General features: G+C 42.5%; 1 protein-coding gene and 1 long non-coding RNA gene across 2 annotated transcripts; both read left to right on the top strand.

Annotated features, from left to right (window-relative positions):
- Positions 1-2,425: 2,425 nt before the first annotated feature.
- Positions 2,426-3,973, top strand: LOC109186060 (the record flags this gene model as incomplete). Its single annotated transcript, XM_019335968.1, has 1 exon — positions 2,426-3,973. A coding segment is annotated over exon 1 (1,548 nt), but the record flags the coding sequence as incomplete, so codon positions are not given.
- Positions 3,974-5,102, top strand: LOC109186054. Its single transcript, XR_002055076.1, has 3 exons — positions 3,974-4,220; positions 4,321-4,439; positions 4,578-5,102. It is a non-coding gene; the product is annotated as an uncharacterized LOC109186054 (long non-coding RNA).
- The last annotated feature ends 20,873 nt before the right edge of the window (positions 5,103-25,975 follow it).

Here is a 25,975-nt window from a genome sequence, read left to right as displayed (position 1 = left end):
TGTGATCATTTTCTTGAATTCTAAACAAGTTTTTATCAACAAGGCCTTTTGTGAAACCACAGTTAATTAGGAACGTTGATAAGGTGTCATACCAAGCTCTTGGTGCTTGTTTTAAACCATAAAACGCCTTCTTTAATCTGTATTAATATCACCTTTTACCTCGAAACCAGGTGGTTGCTCAACGTAGACTTCCTCTTCAAGTAAGCCGTTTAAAAATGCACTTTTCACGTCCATTTGATAGACAGTGAAATTCTTGTACGCGGCATAAGATAGAAATATTCTGATGGCTTCTAGTCTTGCAACAGGTGCAAATGTTTCATCGAAGTCTATGCCTTCTTCTTGTGAATATCCTTTTGCCACTAAACGTGCTTTATTTCGAATGACAATTCCATCCTCATTTGCCTTGTTCCGGAAGACCCATTTTGTTCCAATTACATTGTAATTTTCAGGTCTTGGAACTAATTCCCAAACGTCACTTCTTTTAAATTGATCAAGCTCTTCTTGCATTGCATTGATCCAATCTGGATCACTTAGAGCTTCTTCAATGCTCGTGGGCTCCACCTGAGAAAAAAAAACAAGAGAATAAAGTATGTATGTTTGAGGACTTTGTTTTTACTCCTTCTCGTGGATCTCCAATCACTAGCTCTGGAGGGTGATTTTTGAGCCATCTCAAGTCAGGTTGTAGGTTGCATGGGTTTTCCACGTTTCCTTGCTCAGTAGGTAAATTGGAGGTAGATATATTTTGCTCATCAGATTGATCTCCAACTTGTGTTTCAACTTGAGAATTTTTATTTTCCACGTGGGCATCTTCATTGGCTTCCACGTGTCCTTCACTATTGCAATCAATGTCCAATTGCTCCATACCCTGTATACTTTGATCTTTAAAAGATATGTTAGTATCATTAAATGATTTTTCATTTTGACATCTTTCCTGATCATTTTAGCTGCTCTGGGTTTCCTTCTTATGAGCTTCATCAAATGTAACATGAATTGATTCTTCTACCACCATGGATTTCTTGTTCAATACTCTGAATGCTTTGCTGGTAGATGAATATCCCAAAAATATTCCTTCATCTGCACGCTCATCAAAAGTTTTTAGATATGTTTTACCATTATTAAGAATAAAACATTTGATACCAAAAGTATGGAAATAATTAAGTTTAGGTTTTCTCCCTTTCCATAATTCGTACGGAGTCTTATTGTAAGACTTGTGTATCAAGCTTCAATTTTGCGTATAGCAAGCGGTGTTGATTGCTTCAGCCCAATATCTTTTAGGTAGCTCGGCTGACGTAATCATCACTCGTGCGGCTTCTTTTAGCGTTCTATTTCTTCTTTCGGCTACACCGTTTTGTTGAGGTGTACGCAAGGTTGTAAAAATCGGCCTAGGCGGCGCCTAGGCGCCCGCCTAGGCGCTAGGCGCCCCTAGGCCTTGCCGTTTTCACTAGTAGGCGGTGAAAACTCGCCCGGCCGACTTAGGCGGTCAAAGTCGGCCTAGGCGGTCAAAATCGGACGAGTCGGTCAAAATCGGCCGGGTCGGTCAACTTGACCGAGTCGGCCGATTTTGACCGAATAAATTCAATTTTATTTTTTTTTTGGATTTTTTGCTCAAAACGACGTCGTTTTGAGAAAAAATCAAAAAAAAAAATAAATTTATTGAATTGTCAAACTGAAGTAAACCCTAGCTCAAACTCCCCGACACTTCTTTTGTTCTTCATCTCTTCTCTCCGTCGAACTCTTCACTCTCCAACGTGCGATTGTGCGAACAGATGCCCGTCCGGCGTCAGTTGATGCTCTAGCGTGCGAGACGAACTGAAGCTCCGGTGTGCGTCTACTGAAGTGCCGAACTGAAGCTCTGCTGCTCCGGTGTCCGCTGCTGAATTATCTCACTGCCGTGATTGCCGTCTTCCGTCCGTCTTCCATCTGCTTCTAAGTTCTACCTCACTGCCGTCTGCTCCTTCCTCATTGCTGCAACTCTCTGTAAGTTTTTTTTTTTTGTTTGTTTTATTAATTTCTTAATTTGTTATTTACTTATTTTTGCTATTAGCCAGTAAGCTATTATCTATAATTAAATATTCTACACAATTACACATAGACATACACCAAGCAGTATTAACTATTAAACCAGTAACTAGTAAGCACTGTGCAGTATCTATAGACTATAATTCTATATTCTATAATTTCATTATCAAGATTCATTTCATATTTGTTAATTGACTAATTGTTACTTCAATACTTTGTTAGTCAAAATGCATGAATTATGATTCAATGATGAATTGATGATTAGTGATTTAGTGATAGATGTTCGATGGTGAATTTTGGATTATAAATTTGTTAATTGTAAATGTGAAATGATGTGTAATTTGTTAACTAGTAATTTTATTGTGTAATGTACTAAATTACTAATGTGTATGCTTTTTTAGTGATAATGGCTTCATCAAGTGCTTCGGTTACTCAAAGTATTGGATCTTCGGAAGCATCCACACTTAAAAGGAGATCAAATGATGTAGGATGGGATTATGGTAGCTTAGTTGATGCAAAAAATTTGGATAGAGTAAAATGTTTGTTGTGCGGGAAAGTTTTATCCGGTGGAGTGTATAGAATAAAAGAGCATATTGCTCATATACAAGGAAATGTTGCTCCATGTTCTAAAGCTACTAAAGATGATCAACTTAAGTGTAGGAATGCAATCAATGAAGCGAAGATGAGAAGGAAAAATAAAAAAGTTAGTGAAGATAATTTAAGAGCCGGGGTGAATATTGATAGTAGAAGTGAGTCAATTGATGTTGACGAGTTGCAAGGGTCTCTTGGATCTATGAAGCCACCACGTTCACTTGGCCCAATGGATAAGTTTGCAAGTGGCATCAATCCCGATCCTTCAATGAATTTAGGAAAGACATTGCAACAACAACGTATTGATGGTGCACTATGGAAGGAAAGGACAAATAGAGTGAAAGAATATATATGTAGATGGGCATATGAGGCCGCTATTCCTTTTCATGCATTTGAAAGAGATAGCTTCAAGATGATGTTAGAAGCAATTGGACAATTCGGTCCCGGAGTTGAATCACCAAGTAGATATGAGATGAGTGAAACATTCTTGAAAAAAGAAGTTGATAAAGTGAAAGAGTCTTTGAAGATACATAAAGAGGAGTGGAAGCAAAATGGATGCTCAATCATGACGGATGCTTGGACCGATAAAAAGAGAAGAAGTGTAATGAATTTGTGTGTGAATTCAAGTTTAGGCACCGTTTTCCTTTCTTCTAAAGAATGTTCACTTGATTCACACACAAGTGAATATATTTATGAGTTTGTTGAGCATGGCATTGAACAAGTTGGAGTTGAAAATATTGTTCAAGTTGTCACGGATAATGCCTCAAACAACATGGGAGCTTCAAAGTTGTTGAAAGAGAAGAGGCCAACCATCTTTTGGACTTCTTGTGCCACCCACACGATAAATCTAATGCTTCAAAGCATTGGAAATCTCTCAAGGTACAAGAAAGTCCTTGATCAAGCAAAGGCTTTAACGATCTTTATTTATGCTCATCACAAGACTTTGGCAATGATGAGAACTTTCACAAAGAAGAGAGATATAGTGAGGCCCGGTGTGACTAGATTTGCATCTTCATTCCTTACTTTGCAAAGTTTAGCCGAGAAGAAGATTGAATTAAGGGCAATGTTTTCTAGCAATGAATGGGAGGCATGTAAATTTTCCAATATGGCTAAAGGGAAGGTAGCACACTCAACCGTAACGAGTATGGGATTTTGGCAAGGTGTAACGGCATGTTTGAAGGTTTTTGCACCATTGGTGAGAGTACTTCGACTTTTTGATTGTGATAACAAGCCATCAATGGGGTTTGTATATGGTGAGCTTATGAGAGCAAAAGAGGAAATCAAACATGCTTTGTCCGATGTCCCAAGGAACTATAAATCGATTATTGACATTATTGAAGAAAAAATGAAAGATATGCTTGACTCTCCTCTTCATTTGATGGCATATTTGTTGAATCCTTATTACCATTATAAGGATCCACAACTTCATTTGGACGAAGTTGTAGGTGTTGGAGTTGTTGATTTTTGTGATATTCTATTCGTCAATGATTTTGACATGCAAAATAAGATTTTAAGTGAAGAATTGCCAAAATATAAGAAGAAGGAGGGGATGTTTGGAAGAAACATCGCAATCAAAGCATGTGAGGTGAATGATGACAACTTTAATCCCGGTAAGTCATTCTTTATTCTTTAATACTTTATTGTTTACTTAATTATATTTATTTAGTTATATTTAATTATTTATTAATTATTATGAACTTTGTTTTGTAGCAAATTAGTGGTCAACTTTTGGTACCTCAACCCCTTTATTGAGAAGAATAGCCATAAAGATTCTTTCTTTAACATCTAGTTCTTCGGGGTGTGAAAGAAATTGGAGCACATTTGAAGGGGTTAGTAACTTAATATGATATTTTAATATTTTATTTAGTTTGTTATCAACTTGAAGTTAATATAAATATGAATTATGAAGTTAATATTTTATTAATCATTATTTAAACTTTTGAATATTTTTATTACTTGAATTGTAGATACATACAAAGAAGAGAAATAGACTTGAATCAAATCGTCTCAACAATTTAGTTTTTGTCCAATTTAATGCTACTTTGATGAACAAGAACAAACAAGATAAAAATATTGAAAAGTTGGTTGGTAGTGATGCAAGTTTAATACAAGATTGGATTGTGGAAAATCTTGAGAATGATGAGACTGAGCCGGGATTGGATTGCAACAATAATGCTATGGAAGTGGATGAAGCATTACAACCCCGTAGAAGTGCTAGATTGAGGGATCTTGATGAAGATAACTTTGAATCGGAAGGGGAAAGTGAGGAGGAAATAAATGAAGAGGAGTTTGAAGATGATGGGCAACGTGTTATTGAGCAATATGGACAAGATGAAGAAATTGGCAATGATCCTATTCAATCATGATTCATGAATCACTTTGGATTTCAAAACTTTAAAATTTGGACTTGAATGTTGAATTTTTGTTGAATGTTAATTATGTTGTAACTTGTAAGTTTAAACTTTAAACATTGATACTTGGATGTTGTTTCACTTGTTTCATTAGTTGGATGATTAAATGTGGTATTGTTGTTTGAGTATTTGACTTGTTTAGTTGTTTGAAGGAATGCATGATAGATTGATAGTTTTATTATTTGGATGTGCTATTTGATTGAATGTTGAAAACAGCTTCATTAAATTTGTCAAACTGCAAGTCTGCTACTGTTTTTTAATTTTTTTTTTAGAGCCCGCCTAGCGCCGCCTAGATTCCGCCTAGGCCCCGCCTAGGCGCTAGGCGCTGCCCGGCCGCCCGACTAGCGCCTAGCGCCTACTGCAACCTTGGGTGTACGTGCGGCAGATAATTGATGTAGAATTCCTTGAGAATTGCAGTAGGCTTCAATAACTTGATTCACGAACTCTGTTCCACGATCAGTTCGGATTTTTGCAATTTTCAAGTCTTTCTCGTTTTGTAGTAGCTTGAGTAGTTCTGGCAACTTTTGCTCTACTTCATTTTTCTTCTTGAGAAATATTGTCCATGTGTACCTGGAAAAATCATCAACAACAACTAGTGTATATTTCTTACCACTTAGACTTACTGGGTCTACTGGACCGAATAGATCCATGTGTAGTAGACTTAGCGGTCTTGTTGTAGATTCTTGAGCTTTGGATTTGAAAGATGACTTGATTTGCTTTCCTCTTTGGCAAGCATCACATATTTGATCTTTCTTGTAAACAATGTCGGGTAGACCTTCAACTAGTTTGTTTCTTGCTAGCCTGTTGATAGTCTTGAAGTTTAGATGATTCAACTTCTTATGCCATTCCCAACTTGTTGCGTGTGAGTTGTTTGCTAGTAGGCACACTGTTTCTTTGGTTGTGTTCCAATCCACAACATACATATTTTTCTTCCTTATTCCTTCGAGCACAACTTCTCCCGAGGAATTATTCTTCACTTGGCACTGGTCTTTGAAGAACTCTACTAGATATCCTTTGTCACAAAATTGACTTGTACTTAACAAGTTGAATTTTAGACCTTCAACAAAGGATACATCTTCGATTTTCAAACCATTTCGAAATATTGTACCAATTCCTTTTGTTATGCCGTATCGTTCATTTCCACCGAATATGACTTTTGGTCCTTCGATATTTTTAAGATTCACAAGACTAGATTTATTTCCAGTCATGTGTATAGAACATCCACTATCGAAGTACCAAACTTCCTGCAAATAAATTACACATTTTTAGGTACCCAACTTGACTTGGGTCCTTGGGTGTTAGTCATTTTTGGTATCCAAATCCACCTTGTACTCACTGATCTAAGTCTAGGTGATTGGTAACCATTAAACACATTATAATCATATTTAATTTTTGAAAACATTTTTTGTGCCGGTTTTTGAAAATTTACTCGATTTTTTGGCACGTGGGAGCTAGATTGTTTGAGCCTATGATAGACATTAAATCTGGACTTAGTCCATGGTTTAATATTATCAAACCAATCTTGTTTGGAGGGATAAAATCTCCCTGCCTTAATTCTTGGATTCTTTCCCATTCTCCTATGAGGGCTTTGTCTTTTTACATACTGCTTAGGCGAAATATTTCTTTCAGGCTTCAGCCTAATAGCATTAATTTTGACATTAGTTTGGTAACCAATTCCTTGTCTCACTGTGCTTTCTTGACCTTTTACAAATTTTATTACTTGGACTTTATTATTTAAAGTAGTAGTAGAATTGGCCAAGTTTTTGGAGGCTTGAGAACACGATGGATCATAACCAAGTCCGGTTTTATCACTTGAGGGTTTTTGCATATTTACCATTTTGTCCATTATTTTGGATGAATGTGTAAATGTTGCTATAACCTCTCTAAGGTTGTGTTCTCTCACTTCCCTTGATTTGCACTCTTCTTGAAGACAAATAATTTTATCTTTCAAGTCTTTCACTTCAAGTAGAGCATTTTGCAATTTTTCATTTATTTGATCTTTTTCAAGAATCAAAAGACAATTGCGCTCTTTGGGTTGAGAGTGAGTGTCCATTACGGTTTGACATTCTTCCATTAAGTGAAAGAAGGACTCTCTAGAAAATGAAGAATTGACAGAATCATAAGAGTTAGATGTTACCTCATTTTCTTCACTTCCATTTGCCATAAGACACATGTCCTCGTAGGATGTGTTGTTGGAGATGCTCATGCAAAACATTGCATTGTCATCCTTTGAGGTGTCACTTTCATCACTTGAAGATTCTTCTTACTCACTTATCTCAAGTGGGTCACTAATAAGTGCTTTTCTTCTCTCCTTTGTGAACCTTTTACCTTTGGGCTTGAATTCTTCCTGTTGAGAGTTAGAAACATTTGTATATTGACTTTTACTTACCTTGGGGTGTGGACAACTTGCTGCAAAATGTTGCATTCCATGATTTTCCTTGTGGATTTTTCTTGTAGCTGTTTCTCTTCATGAATTTCCTAAATTTCTTGACAAAGAGAGAAAATTGATCATTACGCAATAATTCAACATTTTGTACTGACCTTGAGGTTGATGGTTGCTCAGCTACAAGTGCGTTGTTCTTTTCTTCATGATCTTCCTCTAATCTTGATTTCATCTCAAATTCATAAGCTTTTAGATCACTAAAGAGCTTATCGGTCGATAGGGTTTTTAGATCGCTATGATCTCTCATGGCCGTGACCTTCATGTCCCATGTAGATGGTAGACCACGTAGAATTTTGAGTGAGATTTCTTTTTGATTAATATCTTTTCCAAGATCATTAATCTCTCCTAAGATTTTTGCAAATCTTGTTTCCATGTCGGTAATATTCTCGCCGTTTAGCATTTTGAAATCCTCAAATTTCTTTAATGCTATAGTGAGCTTATTATCCTTTTCTTGCTCGTCTCCTTCACCAATTTGAATGAGTGTTTCCCAAACTTCCTTCGCGGATTGACACTTTCAAACTTTTGGAAATATCGTGTCATCGATAGATTTAAACAAAATATCCTTGGCAATATTGTCCAATTTATTTCTTGTTCTATCTTCACGAGACCATTTCGCTTTTGGTTTTGGAATATATTGTGGAGTGTCACTTGTTTGTACGGATGAAGTGTTGACTTGTAAAATCTCAATAGGACCACTCGTAACCACTTCCCACATTTCATCATGTAATGCGGATAGATGTACCTGCATGCGAATTTTCCAATCATCAAATTTTTCTAAGGAAAATAATAAGTTTTGGGCAAGAGCCATATCTCTTTTCATCATCTTGATTTTTCGAGATCTGTCTACCAGTCAAAATTGACTCAAATAGACAACCGCTCTGATACCAATTGTTGGTCCCGATAGGGTGGTGAAAGTCTAGAGGGGGCGGTGAATAGACTTTCAAGCTTTTTCAAAATAAATAACTCTTTGGTAACTTCAACTCTAAGTAACAAGTAAATAGAGCAAGTTTAAACTGCACAGCGGAATAATAGAATGTAAAGAGTTATGCCCAACTGATAATTTAAATGTGCATGTAAGATGGGTACAGATGATATGTCAAGTGACAGAGATATCTTGAATATATAAAGGAGATGGTGCACTCAATATATAATAATAATATTCAAGATTGTAAATAAATATCGTATCACGTCGATCGTGTGACGAACGTTACATGCAATACGTCAAACTTGCTTAGAATAAATCAATATTTAAGCTCGAGAAGTTTGAGTCACATGCATACGTGAAAACATACTAAACCCGAAAGATTAAAATTATCTGTGAATAGTAAACGGGTTAGTCGGATAAGATAGATAGATAGAGCAAATTATGTAAGTGCGGTGTGTAAATGAGAGAGGCAATTTATAGTGGTTCGGAAGTGGCGTAATCTTCCTAGTCCACTTTACTCCATTCACTTCTAGGAGTAATTCACTATTTTCCACACACAGTTACAATAGTGAATAAGCGCTACACAAGCACTTCTTCCGGATGTCTTGCACACAGCTACACCCAACTCCGAGTGTATCGCACACAGCTACACTCAACTCCTGAGTATTTCGCACACAGCTATACTCAACGCCAACTAAGTGTCTTGCACACAGCTACACTTAGCAATTACGAGTGTTCTGCACACAGCTACACTCACTAGAGTATTTTGCACACAACTATACTCTTTCTAAAATTACAAATACAAAGGTAATTGTATCTCTCTCCAACTAGATTTGAGACTATTCAGACTAAGTCTCTAAGAATATTTGAGCACTTACACTTTTGAATTTTGCACTTTGTTTATCCGTGTGTATTGCACCTCTATCTTTTTTTTTTTTTTTTTTTTTTTTTTTTGTATTCACCTCTGCCCTATATCTTCAAGTCTTCATGGCTTTTTATAGGCAATCAAATATATCCGTTGGAGTGGGATAATTTGATATTTGAAATTTGAATCTTCATAGCCTGATATTGTTGACAATAGTAGATCTTCAATTTTGATTTGATTGTCAACTTGCCTGATAAAATAATATTTTATCTCAACTTGATTGTCAAGTTGTTTCTTAAAATATTATTTTTGTTGTCAATTTGAATATCCAATGAATCTTTGAAATAAATTCATCTGATAGAATTTATTTCTAGGATAAGTTTTTATATTCATGTCTTCATAAATATTTTTCCGTTCTTATAAAAAATCTTCAACCAATTTTGGACTCTTGTGGCATGTGGGCTGATCCAAAATAAATTCCTTCGAATTTATTCATTTTCTGAACATATTGCTTCTTTGTCACATTGTGCTCCTTTGACTTGGACACTTCTTGCTTGTTTGACTTGAACATTGTGCTTTTCTGATTTGGTCACATTGTGCTTTTTTGGACACATCGTGCTTTTTCACAGTGTACTCCTTTTGAACATTGTGCTCCTTTTCAGACATCGTGCTCCTTTGGCACATCTTGCTTGTACACATTGTGCTTTTTTAGAACATTGCGCTCCTTTGAGAACATTGTGCTGTGCTCCTTTGGCACATCTTGCTTGTACACATTGTGCTTTTTTAGAACATTGCGCTCCTTTGAGAACATTGTGCTTGTTCCAGACATTGTGCTTGTCCGCATCGTGCTCCTTAAGGACATTGTGCTTGTCCGAAAATTTGACTTGTAAAAAATAAGTCCTTAGGGGGAATCAATCTCGGGTGTGATCATTTTGAGTAAGGACTTCTACCATTTCACCATTAGGCTCATCTAATTATTCCTTGCAACGCCATTTCTTTATGCTGCTTTCTCGGATGAATACTCGTAGGACCAAAATTAATTTCCCAAATTAATTTTGTTCTTCCTATGGTAGATTCCTTTTGACTCGATATTCTGATTTATGATGCTTGTACTAAGAGACCTAAAAACCAAGGGGATCTAAAGTACATTTGGCTCATCAAAACTTACAAAAATATTCCTATCAGAATCATTAGAAGACCTGATGGTCTCGTGTTGAGCCAATCACATTATATTGACAAAATCCTTGAGAAATTTAACAAGGATGATGGTCAAATGGCTAGAACATCGTTTGATACAAACATTCATCTAACCAAGAACCACGGAGAAGGTATTTCACAAGTGGAATATGCTCGAGTTATTGGTAGTTTGATGTATCTTATGAGTTGTACTAGGCCGGATTGTAACACCCCAGATTTTCAAGACTTTTTAAAACTTATAATAAAGGTAGAATCTTATTAAATCCCAAGATATAATACAAGCCTTCGGGGTGCTATGCACACCTGGGCTAGAGAACCCAAGTGCACACGCTAACTAACTAATATCCCCGAAACGTGATTACATAAACGTGGCACGCAGGCCGAAAGAGAGACTATCTACTTCTACACTCCAAGTTCTAGCGCGCTCCAGTGACTTAATCTTCTGCCTGAAAGCCAAATATATCTGTTCAGCGAGAGATGCTGGTAACCCACTCCAACGCGTTGAAATACAATACATATAGAGAAATATATAGATATACTAAAACTATTTTGAGCATGAAGATATATCCTACGAACTCTAGTTTTAAAACCGGGAATGACTCGACAGATAAGGCCAGACACAAGCAACAGTTATAACAAGCATATGCAGTTCACAACAGATAAGGCAGATAAGGCAAAGCATAAACAATAATCACAACCCAACATAAACAATCCCCAACATAAATCCCATAGTCACATCCCCCCCAAGACACTCGTAATCACAACTCATCCATATCACAACACATAGCACACTTTGTTGGCGCCACAGGACCAATCACACGCCCATACATGAGGGTCAGCGCATATAGCTCTGACACGGCCCCGCAGCACCCTGCCCCGTATCGCAACACGGAGGGGTCGATCGCAACCGACCGATGAACCGCAGCTCATCATAGTGTTTGATCGCAACCAAACAGTGGACCGCAGCCCAAGAGAATGTCATCTGACCACAGCCAGGAAAAAGGATGAACCGCAGCTCGTATAGAAACGTTTGATCGCAACCAAACGGTGGACCGCAGCCCAAGAGTATCGATCTGACCGCAGCCAGCTTCTGAACCGCAGCTCAGGATAACCAATCCGATCGCAACCGAATTGGGGTAACACACACACAGAACACGTAGCAAGCACATGCAACCCACATTACACATTGGGAAGGGGGAGAAAACATATAACAAAACCTATGCGTGACCCATCACATACTAAGAATAGTCCTAAGGGGTTCACACTCCTTCCACCTAGGTTAACAGGATACTAATTCAACTAGCATGCAATATAATAGACTCATAAACCTACGAACGGTGCCCGAAACATCAAACTAGACATAGGCACGGTAAACAGAGTCCGTTGGGACACCACGGGGAACAGGGGAACATCAAATGGGGAAGCCGGGAACCCAAGGTGGGGGAAATTCCAGTCGGTAGCTGGTGGGTGGGGACCACCCACCGGAAAGTACTGTTCCGGGCAGCGGGTCGCCGGCGGGCAGCTGCCCGCCCGCCGGCTACCCGCTGCCGGGCGGTGTTTCACGGTCGTGGGTAGGTGGCGGGTCCCCTACCCCCCCCACCTACCCCCCACTGACTCTTTTCATCACTTTTGCGCCCCGGGAACCATTGTGGAACCCGAAACCATGCTTAGACACCTTACAACGCAATTAACGACAACACGTAGACAATTAACGGATCAAATACGTGGAACGAACGGCACATAACCTATCATGCTTTTCTAGACATAATCAACACCCAAAACATGCGATTTCCCCACCCCACAATCCAAGAATCATAACATACGATACAACCTAGGGTTCTAATCACTTTTATATCAACAAGGATACGATTCGTCTTCTAATTGCAAGATTCGGTAAGAATAACACATAACCATCAAGAGCATCACACAATTATCAAGAACAACACATAATCATCAAGAACTCCATATAATCATCAAGAACTCCATAATTATCAAGAATCTCCCAATATCAAGATTATCAGGATCCCTCATGGGATCATCACATCAAACATCAATAATTATCATCATATCTCGCCAATCACAATAATATGGGGGAAACCCTAAGGGGGAATCATTGCTATGAAAATATGAAGGATCTTTCTTTAAGCTTTCTTGATTTCTTGATTTCTCCTAAGGGGATTCTTGGAACTCTTTGGGTGGTGAGAGATTATTGTGGTGGGGATTCTAGGTGCCTCCTAAGTTCCCTATTTATATATTTAAGACTCCTAGTTAGGGCCTGAATGGTATGCGTTTACTAATTCTATTCCTTATAGGGCTAGGGTTTGTTTTAGGGATAATGGTCCACGGTCCATAGTGGACCATATTAATTAAAGAGGATCCTTATCATAATCTGAATAGTAAAAGGCCTACTTCCATTATTCCTAACAGGCTTAAGACTCTTATTCGGGCAAGGGTCCACGGTTCATGGTGGACCTTACTAATTAATTAAAGGTGAACCTAACATAATTAAATCATATTTAATTATTATTAACGGGATTAATTAAATAATTAATCCGGGATTGAAGACCGTAACATGGGGTGTTACACTCTCCCCCCCTTACGAGAAGCTTCGTCCCCGAAGCTTGGAAATCATTGCAGGGTTAACGAGTCAAGAGTAGAACCGTGGTCCTATAGAGAAGGTATTCCACGGGGAAATTGTATACTTGTACGCCTATGCGTGTTGGGTTTTTTGGGGACGATTAGGTTTACAGGGCCAAGAGAGTGGGTTTCAATCTTGAGGGCACGGTGAATTCAGGAATTAGGATCAAGTTTTCAAGGTTGCAACTTAGGTTGTGAGGTTGTCACTTGTATGGAATCGTTAAAACATGGGATTAAGAATGGGGTCTGATGGGTAGAAAGGGTTTTGAAATAAGGAGGGGGCCGATTTTCCGAGGGAGGGAAAGGAATTCGGCTAGGATGGGTTAAGGTTTCTCGATCCCAAGTGAATAATCTGGTTAGATGCTTTGATCACGATGCGTCGACGAGCTGATGATCCTCCTTCCTTGGTGTTGGTACTTGCTTGACTTTAAGATCCTTGTTAAACCTTGGTTCCCAGGCTAAGGTTTCATCCTTCTCTTCTTTCTTGAGGGAATTTCCCGTGGTGATTCAACACTTACTTCTTTAATGCGCCCAAGGTCTTGACCAAGTTGAGTCAACCAAGCCAATCTCTTAGGGCGCACTTCCCAAATTCTTCCCAAAGTCTCTTGGGAGTCGATGGACTTTGGGCTGAATTTCTTTTCTTATTGAATTTCATCTTCTCTTTAGTGGATGAAATTCTTAGTAAGACTTCATGTCTTACCCGAGGTTCGGCATTGTTGTGCCCTTTTTGTGTTATTTTTAATGCTGAAGGTGTCCTTGCGTGCCCTTTTTATTTTTAAAGCGCAGTCGGTTACCAAATCTCGTTGTGGGATGACTCGGCGACTTTACGAGTTGCCTCATTTCCTTGTGGGTCCTTAATGACCCTTGAAGTCTTGGCGCGAATGTGCTCTTCACCCTTTTTCTTAGCACCATGGACTACGTGGTTCTTGATTCCATACAACTTGTAAGGAGTCCTCTGATTTGCTCGAACGATGTTCATGGCTTGGAGGAGTCCCGGTCCACCCTTAGCATTTTGACTTTTAAGGTTTTCGTGGGTTCTTAGCACGAGTTCCCAACTCTCCTCCTTGGTTTGCGCAATCCTTTACGCCAAACATCCCTAGTCGGTTGTGTCGTAGGACCCAACTTCAATTACTCGTGCATTGTAATTGATTGTGATTTCCCGATGGTGTCTCGTGCGTCAAGGTCTTTTACGTAGGACACTATGTTTGGGTGGTCCATGGTTCCTTACCCAAGACTCACATTCACAAATCGAGGCACACAAGTGCGCCACAAATCAATAAAATGAGGGGTTAAGAAATCAGCACATTGTACCAGTGGGCGCGAGGTGGGCGGTCGTCCGCCTGCCAAGCTCCTGCCAAGGACCCGCCAAGGTCCCGTCAGGGACCCGTTGGGGACCCGCGGGAAAGTGACTAGGAAGAGTCAATTCCTTCGGGAAAGACCCCAAAAATGCACAGATTCATGTCCTGACAAGTCCCATGCCCTTGTGCACAATAAAAGGGACTTGGATACATAGGATGACCCATCGTACAATGTTTATTGATTCTTAAGAACGAGTTCTAGAGGTAGATATACATATATATATATATATATATATCTATGTTTTCTTGGTCTGGGTTAAGGGGTGTAAGAAGTGCAAGGGCTAGGTTTCAAAGTCGAGGGGCGGATAGGGTCGATGTCTCCAAGGTCGTAATACAGGAAGGAAGGTTGCTACCTTGTACGGGTTTGTTTGTAATGAGGGATCAAGAGCGAGGTTTGGAGTGGTAGGACGGATTCTTTAACGAAATGGTACTTGATTGGCAAGGGGAGGGAAAGGGGCTAAGGACTCTTGGCTTCGAGTGATTATGCCTGTTTGGGGCTTGGTTGTGGCGTACAGTCGAACTGGTGATCCCTTTTCCTTGGCTTCGTTTTATTCTAAGATTTTCGTTTGATCTTCTCTTCCCGTGTCGAAGTCCCCTTCCTCTCTATGGCTTCCAAGGGAATTCTCGTGATGGTTTCCGTGTACGTTCCCCTCGGATGTCCAGAAGTCTGGACCCAGTCGGTTAGTGGGTCAAATCCCTAGGTCTTGACTCCTAATCCTTGCCGAGGGTTCTTAAGGGTCAAGGGGGTTTCAGGTTAGTCTTTCTTGTTCTATTGGGTTTCATCACTTCCTTGGTGGATGAAATTCTTAGCAAGGCTTTATGTCCTCCTTGAGGTTCGGCCTGTTGCACCTATTTGACGATGTTTTCTGTAGCGAGGGCCCCTGACACATTGAACGTAGTTTTTTGCCCGCTCTTATCAACGCATGGCGTTCTTCGGTGGCGTACGTACCGGCTATGGTTTCTCGTAAAGCCTTCACGGTTTTCGTGCAAGGGTGGGATGATACGTATTCGTAACTTCCACCCACTTCGCCGATTCCTATCTAACAACATATTTTAATATTACATCGATGAATGTTGGTTCTTCACGCCCCTGGGCAGGGTAAGGGCTTTATGCTGCTCTACGGTTTTTAACAGGGTTTCCAAACGGAGTGGGGATATGAACTTAGAGTAAGGGCGATGATTCCAATGCTCATAACAATTTAGGGTTTCCGAGGGTTTGGGTTAGGCGCAACAAAGGGTGAGCAAGGTCATGACGGTTGTGAATTTGCTCTTAAGGTAATTAAGGATTCGGGGTGGGAGTTTTCAACAAATAGGGGTATCAAGATGCTGGGGTGTCAGGGCGGATGATATTTTAAACTGGGGTGGTGGGGTCGCAAGGTGTCGCGATATACTTACCTTGCGCCCAAGGATTCGACTAATGGTGTCGTTCATTCGCTACTTTAATCGGTGTCCTAGTTCTCCTTCCTGTTTGTTGTAGCCGCAACCCGGGTTTGCCGAGATAAAGCAACTTGTCGGAAGGTGCATGCCATTTGTCTGAATCGGGGGTTATCGTGGTTAACCCTGGGTTGGTGAGTATTGCAGTCCGTTCCTTTTAGCAGTCCTGACATCTTGATGCAACGTCTTTTCACCGCCTCTTCCAAATCTTCCTTTTCTTTGGTCATGGTCCTTGTCAAGTCTTTTGACGGGAGTTAGGACGAGGCGATTTATCGGGTAAGTGTATGTTACCCAGTTGTGGAAGTAAACTTATCTATTCGCACCCTTACCTGGTGTGGTAAGCGAAGGGGGAGGTTCCTTTAAGTTAGAGAGGGATGAAGTGAGGGGAGGTTATGTGTAGGTTTCACAATCTCACTGCGCGTCCTAAGATTCCTGAATCCTATGTTCCTAAGTACCTAGAGTTCAAGCCTAGTGTCCTAAAGTCCGGTCTTAAGAGTCTTATCCTAGGGTCAACTTAGGCTCTGATACCAACTGTAACACCCCAGATTTTCAAGACTTTTTAAAACTTATAATAAAGGTAGAATCTTATTAAATCCCAAGATATAATACAAGCGTTCGGGGTGCTATGCCACACCTGGACTAGAGAACCCAAGTGCACAGGCTAACTAACTAATATCCTCGAAGCGTGATTACATAACGTGGCACGCAGGCCGAAAGGGAGACTATCTACTTCTACACTCCAAGTTCTAGCGCGCTCCAGTGACTTAATCTTCTGCCTGAAAGCCAAATATATCTGTTCAGCGAGAGATGCTGGTAACCCACTCCAACGCGTTGAAATACAATACATATAGAGATATATATAGATATACGAAAACCATTTTGAGCATGAAGATATATCCTTCGAACTCTAGTTTTAAAACCGGGAATGACTCGACAGATAAGGCCAGACACAAGCAACAGTTATAACAAGCATATGCAGTTCACAACAGATAAGGCAGATAAGGCAAAGCATAAACAATAATCACAACCCAACATAAACAATCCCCAACATAAATCCCATAGTCACATTCCCCCCAAGACACTCGTAATCACAACTCATCCATATCACAACACATAGCACACTTTGTTGGCGCCACAGGACCAATCGCACGCCCATACATGAGGGTCAGCGCATATAGCTCTGACACGGCCCCGCAGCACCCTGCCCCGTATCGCAACACGGAGGGGTCGATCGCAACCGACCGATGAACCGTAGCTCATCATAGTGTTTGATCGCAACCAAACAGTGGACCGCAGCCCAAGAGAATGCCATCTGACCGCAGCCAGGAAAAAGGACGAACTGCAGCTCGTATAGAAACGTTTGATCGCAACCAAACGGTAGACCGCGGCCCAAGAGTATCGATCTGACCGCAGCCAGCTTCTGAACCGCAGCTCAGGATAACCAATCCGATCGCAACCGAATTGGGGTAACACACACACATAACACGTAGCAAGCACATGCAACCCACATTACACATTGGGAAGGGGGGAAAACGTATAACAAAACCTATGCGTGACCCATCACATACTAAGAATAGTCCTAAGGGGTTCATACTCCTTCCACCTAGGTCAACGGGATACCAATTCAACTAGCATGCAATATAATAGACTCATAAACCTACGAACGGTACCCGAAACATCAAACTAGACATAGGCACGATAAACGGAGTCCATTGGGACACCACGGGGAACAGGGGAACATCAAACGGGGAAGCCGGGAACCCAAGGTGGGGGAAATTCCAGCGGGTAGCCGGTGGGTGGGGGCCACCCGCCGGCTGCCCGCCGGAAAGTACTGTTCCGGGCAGCGGGTCGCAGGCGGGCAGCTGGTCGCCGGCGGGCAGCTTCCCGCCCGCCGGCTACCCGCTGCCGGGCGGTGTTTCACGGCCGTGGGTAGGTGGCGGGTCCCCTACCCCCACTGACTCTTTTCATCACTTTTACGCCCCGGGAACCATTGTGGAACCCGAAACCATGCTTAGACACCTTACAACGCAATTAATGACAACACGTAGACAATTAACGGATCAAATACGAGGAACGAATGGCACATAACCTATCATGCTTTTCTAGACATAATCAACACCCAATCATGCGATTTCCCCACCCCACAATCCAAGAATCATAACATACGATACAACCTAGGGTTCTAATCACTTTTATATCAACAAGGATACGATTCGTCTTCTAATTGCAAGATTCGGTAAGAATAACACATAACCATCAAGAGCATCACAAAATTATCAAGAACAACACATAATCATCAAGAACTCCATATAATCATCAAGAACTCCATAATTATCAAGAATCTCCCAATATCAAGATTATCAAGATCCCTCATGGGATCATCACATCAAACATCAATAATTATCATCATATCTCGCCAATCACAATAATATGGGGGAAACCCTAAGGGGGAATCATAGCTATGAAAATAGGTTTTGTTGAGACATGGGTTACCTCTTAGCCTTAATTAATTCCTTGGCTATGAAGGATCTTTCTTTAAGCTTTCTTGATTTCTTGATTTCTCCTAAGGGGATTCTTGGAACTCTTTGGGTGGTGAGAGATTATTGTGGTGGGGATTCTAGGTGCCTCCTAAGTTCCCTATTTATATATTTAAGACTCCTAGTTAGGGCCTGAATGGTATGCGTTTACTAATTCTATTCCTTATAGGGCTAGGGTTTATTTTAGGGATAATGGTCCACGGTCCATAGTGAACCATATTAATTAAAGAGGATCCTAATCATAATCTGAATAGTAAAAGGCCTACTTCCATTATTCCTAACAGGCTTAAGACTCTTATTCGGGCAAGGGTCCACGGTTCATGGTGGACCTTACTAATTAATTAAAGGTGAACCTAACATAATTATATCATATTTAATTATTATTAACGGGATTAATTAAATAATTAATCCAGGATTGAAGGCCGTAACACGGGGTGTTACACGGATATTGCCTTTGCGGTTAGTAAACTCAGTAGATATACGAGTAACCCCGGTGCTATGCACTGGAAGGCAATAGTAAAGGTTATGAGATACTTGAGGTATACTCGTGATCTTGGACTGTACTACGGGAGATATCCCGCTGTACTTGAAGGTTATATCACGCGAACTGGATATCTGATATTAAGGACTCTAAGTCCACGAGTGGCTACGTGTTTACACTAGCCGGTGCAGCCGTTGCGTGCAAATCCTCTAAGCAAACTGTGATAGCTAGATCCACGATGGAATCTGAGCTGATAGCCTTGGACAAAGGTTGTGAAGAGGCTGACTGGCTACGCCATTTTATAGAAGATATTCCTTATTGGGAAAGACCGGTACCTCCAATATGTGTGCATTGCGATAGTCAAGCCACAATTGGGAGAGTACAGAGTCATATGTATAATGGTAAGTCTAGACACGTGCGTCGTAGACATAATACCATTAGACAACTGCTCACAACTGGTGTTGTCTCGATTAACTACCTAAAGTCAAAAGACAATATAGCGGATCCGCTGACCAAAGGGTTAGGCAAAGAAGTTGTGGAAAAGTTGACACGAGGAATGGGTCTAATGCCCTTGGACTAAAAAGTTCTATAGTGGATACCTAACCTAGCTGGCACCTAGGTTTAATGGGACAACTAAATTATAGAACGGAGCGCGTCACTGTGGGGGTCTTAGACTCCCTACCACTCCTCGTTAAAACAGTGACTCCCGCACGAGGCTAGCATGTTAATGCTTTAATGATTCTTAAGTATGCGGGATACTCAAGAAAGAATCACCTATGTAAGAGAGAAGTGAGGGTCGCTTCAAAGGAGAATTGATGGGCAACAATTCTTTAGAAACTCTTGCAGAACCAGGAACGGTGACCCACGACCAAAACGGGCACACTCGTGAGAACAAGAGCATGGTTGGGAGATTCCTGTGTCAGATATGTCATCGTCTACACAAACGGCAGTCGGTTCAAAGAAATCGCGTTCTACCGTACACCCAGTAGAGTAAACATGTCTTCACAAGAGAAGGTTCAAAGGGTATAGTGACTCCCTACCTATCCTATGCAGGGATCGACCGTTTGAACACAGTTGTTTCCGATTTCAAAATAACCCGAAAATCAATTTTTCATTCATGTGGGGGATTGTTGGAAAAAAAATAGCTTAAAATGGCATAAAATGGCATGTTAAGTGGCTATTTTGTGGTACAATTATCAGCGGGGTCCACTTCCTATTTGGGTTGGGTCAAAGTGGATTCGGATTCTTCGTAGTGAGCCGAAGAGATTGATATATTGTACGCTCAAAATGGATAATGGGTGAATGAGATATTGATTCTCAAAGTAGAACCATTTGAGTTGGAAAATGAAGGGAAAAAGTGAGCTTTGTCCCACATTGGTTTGGAAAGTGGTCTTTCCCCCCTTATATACAAGAGCTCTTTTGAAGCTTGTAGAATTGTATAGCATAGAGGCTTTCTCGCGCGCGGGGAGGGGGGGGGGGGGCGGTGCAAATCAATTTCCAACTAGAAACGAGATCGGAAGGCTTGATTCAAGCCCGAGCTCGTGTGCGCCGGCACCTGCGGACGGGCATTTTTCCAACACGCCACTGTGTAGCCGAAACTACACCTTGGCCTCGGCCAATAGAGCATGTGATTCAAGCCCGAGCTCGTGTGCGCCGGCACCTACGGACGGGCATTTTTCCAACACGCCACTGTGTAGCCGAAACTACACCTTGGCCTCGGCCAGTAGAGCATGTGATTCAAGCCTGAGCTCGTGTGCGCCGGCACCTGCGGACGGACATTTTTCCAACACGCAATACACCTTGGCCTCGGCCAGTAGAGCATGCAGTTTCGGCCTCTGGCCGAAACATGCAGTTTTGGCTTTGGCTGAAACTGAGACTTGATAAGGGCCCATTGCCGAAACTTCTAGTTTCGGCCTGCGCGAACCTGTCCTGTCTGTGACCGTTGGGTGTTCAATTCTGCTGTTACGGAATTAATTCTTTGAATTAATTCCAATTTTTAATTTTCGAATTGAAACCCAGGGTAAAGGCTGCTGTTTCAGGAAGGTAGAGGGGTGCCCTTAAGTGCCTAATTAAAAGCTATTAAATCCTTCACCCCTATATAAGGAGGAGTTGGGCAGTAGAGAATTGACACAGAAAAACTGAACAAGAAAGTTCATCTTTTAGCCTCAAAAACTCTCTGCTTCTACTCTTTCTTTAGCCATACTGTGTTCATAGCCTTGTCTTGTTTGCCGGATTCCTTGTTTGGGTTGTAACACCCCAGATTTTCAAGACTTTTTAAAACTTATAATAAAGGTAGAATCTCATTAAATCCCAAGAAATAAATGCAAGCGTACGGGGTGCTATGCCACACCTGGGCTAGAGAACCCAAGTGCACAGGCTAACTAACTAATATCCCCAAAGCGTAATTACGTAAACGTGGCACGCAGGCCAAAAAGGAAAATTATCTACTTCTATACTCCAAGTTCTAGCGCGCTCCAGTGACTTAATCTTCTCTGCCTGAAAGCCAAAGATATCTGTTCAGCGAGAGATGCTGGTAACCCACTCCAACGCGTTGAAATACAATACATATAGAGATATATATAGATATACGAAAACCATTTTGAGCATGAAGATATATCCTACGAACTCTAGCTTTAAAACCGGGAATGACTCGACAGATAAGGCCAGACACAAGCAACAGTTATAACGAGCATATGCAGTTCACAACAGATAAGGCAGATAAGGCAAAGCATAACAATAATCACAACCCAACATAAACAATCCCCAGTATAAATCCCATAGTCACATCCCCCAAGACACTCGTAATCACAACTCGTCCATGTCACAACACATAACACACTTTGTTGGCGCCACAGGACCAATCGCATGCCCATACATGAGGGTCAGCGCATATAGCTCTGACACGGCCCCGCAGCACCCTGCCCCGTATCGCAACACGGCGGGGTCGATCGCAACCGACCGATGAACCGCAGCTCATCATAGTGTTTGATCGCAACCAAACAGTGGACCGCAGCCCAAGAGAATGTCATCTGACCGCAGCCAGGAAAGAGGACGAACCGCAGCTCGTATAGAAACGTTTGATCGCAACTAAACGGTGGACCGCAGCCCAAGAGTATCAATCTGACCGCAGCCTAAACGTTTGATCGCAACTATGCGTGATCCATCACATACTAAGAATAGTCCTAAGGGGTTCATACTCCTTCCACCTAGGTCAACGGGATACCAATTCAACTAGCATGCAATATAATAGACTCATAAACCTACGAACGGTACCTGAAACATCAAACTAGACATAGGCACGATAAACGGAGTCCGTTGGGACACCACGGGGAATAGGGGAACATCAAACGGGGAAGCCGGAAACCCAAGGTGGGGGAAATTCCAGCGGGTAGCCGGTGGGTGGGGGCCACCCGCCGGCTGCCCACCGGAAAGTACTGTTCCGGGCAGCGGGTCGCCGGCGGGCAGTTGCCCGCCCGCCGGCTACCCGCTGCCGGGCGGTGTTTCACGGCCGTGGGTAGGTGGCGGGTCCCCTACCCCCCCCCCACTGACTCTTTTCATAACTTTTGCGCCCCGGGAACCATTGTGGAACCCGAAACCATGCTTAGACACCTTTCAACGCAATTAACGACAACACGTAGACAATTAACGGATCAAATATGAGAAACGAATGGCACATAACCCATCATGCTTTTCTAGACATAATCAACACCCAAACATGCGATTTGCCCACCCGATAAACCAAGAATAATATCATACGATACAACCTAGGGTTCTAATCTCTTTTATATCAACAAGAATACGATTCGTCTTCTAATTGCAAGATTCGTTACGAATAGCACATAAACATCAAGAGCATCACACAATCAGTAAGAACAACACCTAATCATCAAGAATTCCGTATAATCATCAAGAACACCATAATTATCAAGATTCTCCCAATATCAAGATTATCAAGATCCCTCATGGGATCATCACATCAAACATTAATAATCATCATCATATCTCGCCAATCACAATAATATGGGGGAAACCCTAAGGAGGAATCATAGCTATGAAAATAGGTTTTGTTGAGACATGGGTTACCTCTTAGCCTTAATTAACTCCTTGGCTATGAAGGATCTTTCTTTAAGCTTTCTTGATTTCTTGATTTCTCCTAGGGGAATTTTTGGAGCTCTTTGGTTGGTGAGAGGTTATTGTGGTGGGGATTCTAGGTTCCCCCTAAGTTCTCTATTTATAGATCTAGGGATCTTATTTAGGGTCTAATCCTATTGGGATTAGGGGTTGGGTTTAGAGATGGGGGCCCATAGACTATGGTGGGCCTTTTTCCCTAATTAATCATTATAATTTATTCTTTCTCTTGGGCTATTGATTAATTAATTAAATGGTTTTTGGGGCCGTAACACGGGGTGTTACACTCTCCCCCCCTTACAAGGGGCTTCGTCCCCGAAGCCCGATGTTATAGTCCATCCATTCACCCCTAGACACCTCGTAGTTTGGCCTCCTGATTAGGGATGCGGCCTTACGTTTGTCTTGGCTTGGGGTAGGCTGGACTTTTTGGTGGTGTTGTGATAGAGAAGTTCTGGTGTACCTCGGTTTCCTGCGCTGGAACTGGATGCCCCACGAGTGCCCAAAGCGGCCTCGATCGCTGCTACCCTCTGATCGAGTGCGCGTGTGGTGCAAATCAAGGATGAGAACCCTTCTTCCATGATTTGGTTTTGTCGGTTGAGTTGTGCGAGGATGCGTTCATCGACCGAACCCTCGTCTTGTCCCCTCGGGTTCCCTCCTGGCTGTGGGTGCACTGACGGGTTAGGCCCGTCTTCCTCCTCTTGTCCCTCATTTCCCTCCGTACCTCCGCAATCTTGCATGGCTCGCTTGAGCTTTTTGTTGGAGATGTCCAACCGATCAACCAATTCCCTACGTTCCTCCTCGGGTTTTTGGCAAATTTCTTCGAGGGTGAGATAGTGTCCTCCTTCGGTGTAGTAGATGTCGTTGCGGCGGAGGTTTTGGGCATTGAAAACCATGCCATTGGCGGTTTTGACCTCGGTGTGGCTTATGTCTACCCCTTTTTTCTCCATGATCCAACTTAGGATCATCCCGTAGGGTAGGCTAAGCCGGTTGTTTGTCTTGCAGAACTCTATGTGCTTTAGCATGAGTGCCGGCATGTTGAACTTGATTTTATGTTTTAGGAGATACGCAAAGGTGCACTCCAAGCTCCCCACATCCTTGCTCTTGTTATTGGTGGGCAAGAGGCTATCGGTTACAATCATAACCAATATCTTTTGCTCCGCCGATAGCCACTTTCGGTTTGGTCGAGTGGCCGAGGTGAACCCGTCCTCTTTCCCGAGTAAGTACCCGAGATAGTCCTTGTATCCCGTAGTTTGGGTATCAATCCACCCCTTTCGGTCATAGTTAGACACACCCGTGGTGGTCAATTTCAAGAGCTTGGCCAACCGGCCTTCGGAAAGCACGATTTCCTTGCCACGGACCTTGGTGGCGATCTCTATCTTGTCACCCTGTTTGGTGGCCACAAGGTGTTGATAGAACTCCTTCACCAATTCGGGGTATGTATCCCCCTTGATGGTGAGGTATGCATCTAGGAGCCCTTGGTGTTTAAGCATATCAACCAATTCCGGAGAGAATTGGTCGGGTTCGAGTGCTTTACCTCCGATCATGGTGTAATCGGCGTTGCTCCACTCCGGGGTGCGGGTTCCGAGGGGTTTCTTTGGCATCGTGGTGCTTCGGTTGATGGCGACATTTTTCGGCAATTTTCCGGCGATTTTCCGGCGAGGCGGCGGCAGGGCTCCGGCGTGTTTTTCCGGCGAGGTGAACGACGCTCCGGCGCGTTTTTCCGGCGAGCTTCTAGGCGGCGTGGTTTCTCGTTTTTGAGGGGGACGGCGGCGAGGTGGAGGTTCGGCGTTGGTGCGGTGGGGGTGAGATGGCGGGGTGGCGTCGTTCGGGTGGAGGAGCAGCGGGTGGCCGCTGGGGAGCCTCCGGGTTGCGGGTTGTGGCCGGCTGGGACGGCGGCGCGGCGGTGTGACGTTGGCGGGTAGTGTTCGGCCGGCGGCGGCGGTCGATCGGCGGTGACGATGGGTGGTTGTTGGTTTCTTTGGGGTGGGGCGGTGAGGTGTGTGAGAAGGAGAAGGGGAAGAGTGGGGAAGAAGAAGGGGAGGAAGAAGAAGAAGGGTTTTTGATTTGGGGGTTTTGTGGGTTTCAGGGATTTGGGGGGGTTTAACAAGGGAGTATTCCCTTGAGGTTTCAAGAAACACTCATGCCTTAGTGGTTTAGGGGCTTGGACTTGTAAATAGGAGGTTTAAAGTTCAATTCCTAATGGTGACATTAGGTATTTCTTGATGGTATGATTTTTGTCCTTTTCCTTGTTTCATCCTTTAGTGGGGGAAGGGTTGGGTTGATGGTATAACTTGTGTTTTACCTCCGTAGTGGAATTGAAATTCGATCAAAAACCTTTATTCATAATACTTTCGAAATAGCTAAGCTAAATAAGTGGTCCTTACGACACGGGGGAGGGTGGTTACAAGGGGTGTGACGGTTTATCCTAGACAGAATTCGTTTTCTGGATTTTCTTCTGTGGGATCCGTATGGTCCTCGTCTTCCGGGATTGGATTTCCCCCTTCTAGGTCCACTTCGTTTCCGAGGCTGGCTTGAGTGTGGCTCATAACGAATACTTTCCCGGGAGCGCCGTAACTCCCTTGATGACCGGTGCCCCCGTGTTGACCCACGGTGGCGGGGTGTGGTCTTTAGGGCCGAGTGCACTGGAAGGCCTTGTGCCCCTCCTCTCCGCAGTTGAAGCATCGCCAGGGGTTGCCCGCGCAATCCTTGCCCCTGTGGCTTTTGTTGCATCTCGGGCAAGGGAAGCTTCTTGGATTAGCTTCGTTGTTTCCCAGGGGCAGTCTTTGGTTGGTCGGGTTGTTCGACCTTGTGCCGGTGTCGTTTCTCGTTCTTTTCACTGGCGGTGCCCCACTTCCGGTGTTTCTTCTTCGTATTTGTTCCTGAACTCCGCGTTGGAGTAGTTGGATTCGATAGAGATTCGCGGCACTGGAGTAAGCCTCGTTGAGGGTC

The sequence above is a fragment of the Ipomoea nil genome, unplaced genomic scaffold, assembly GCF_001879475.1.
Source record: "Ipomoea nil cultivar Tokyo-kokei standard unplaced genomic scaffold, Asagao_1.1 scaffold1401, whole genome shotgun sequence".
NCBI classification, from domain to species: Eukaryota; Viridiplantae; Streptophyta; class Magnoliopsida; order Solanales; family Convolvulaceae; genus Ipomoea; species Ipomoea nil.
The sequence above is the reverse complement of the archived record's forward strand: the minus strand, read 5'-3'. Positions and strand labels throughout refer to the sequence as shown.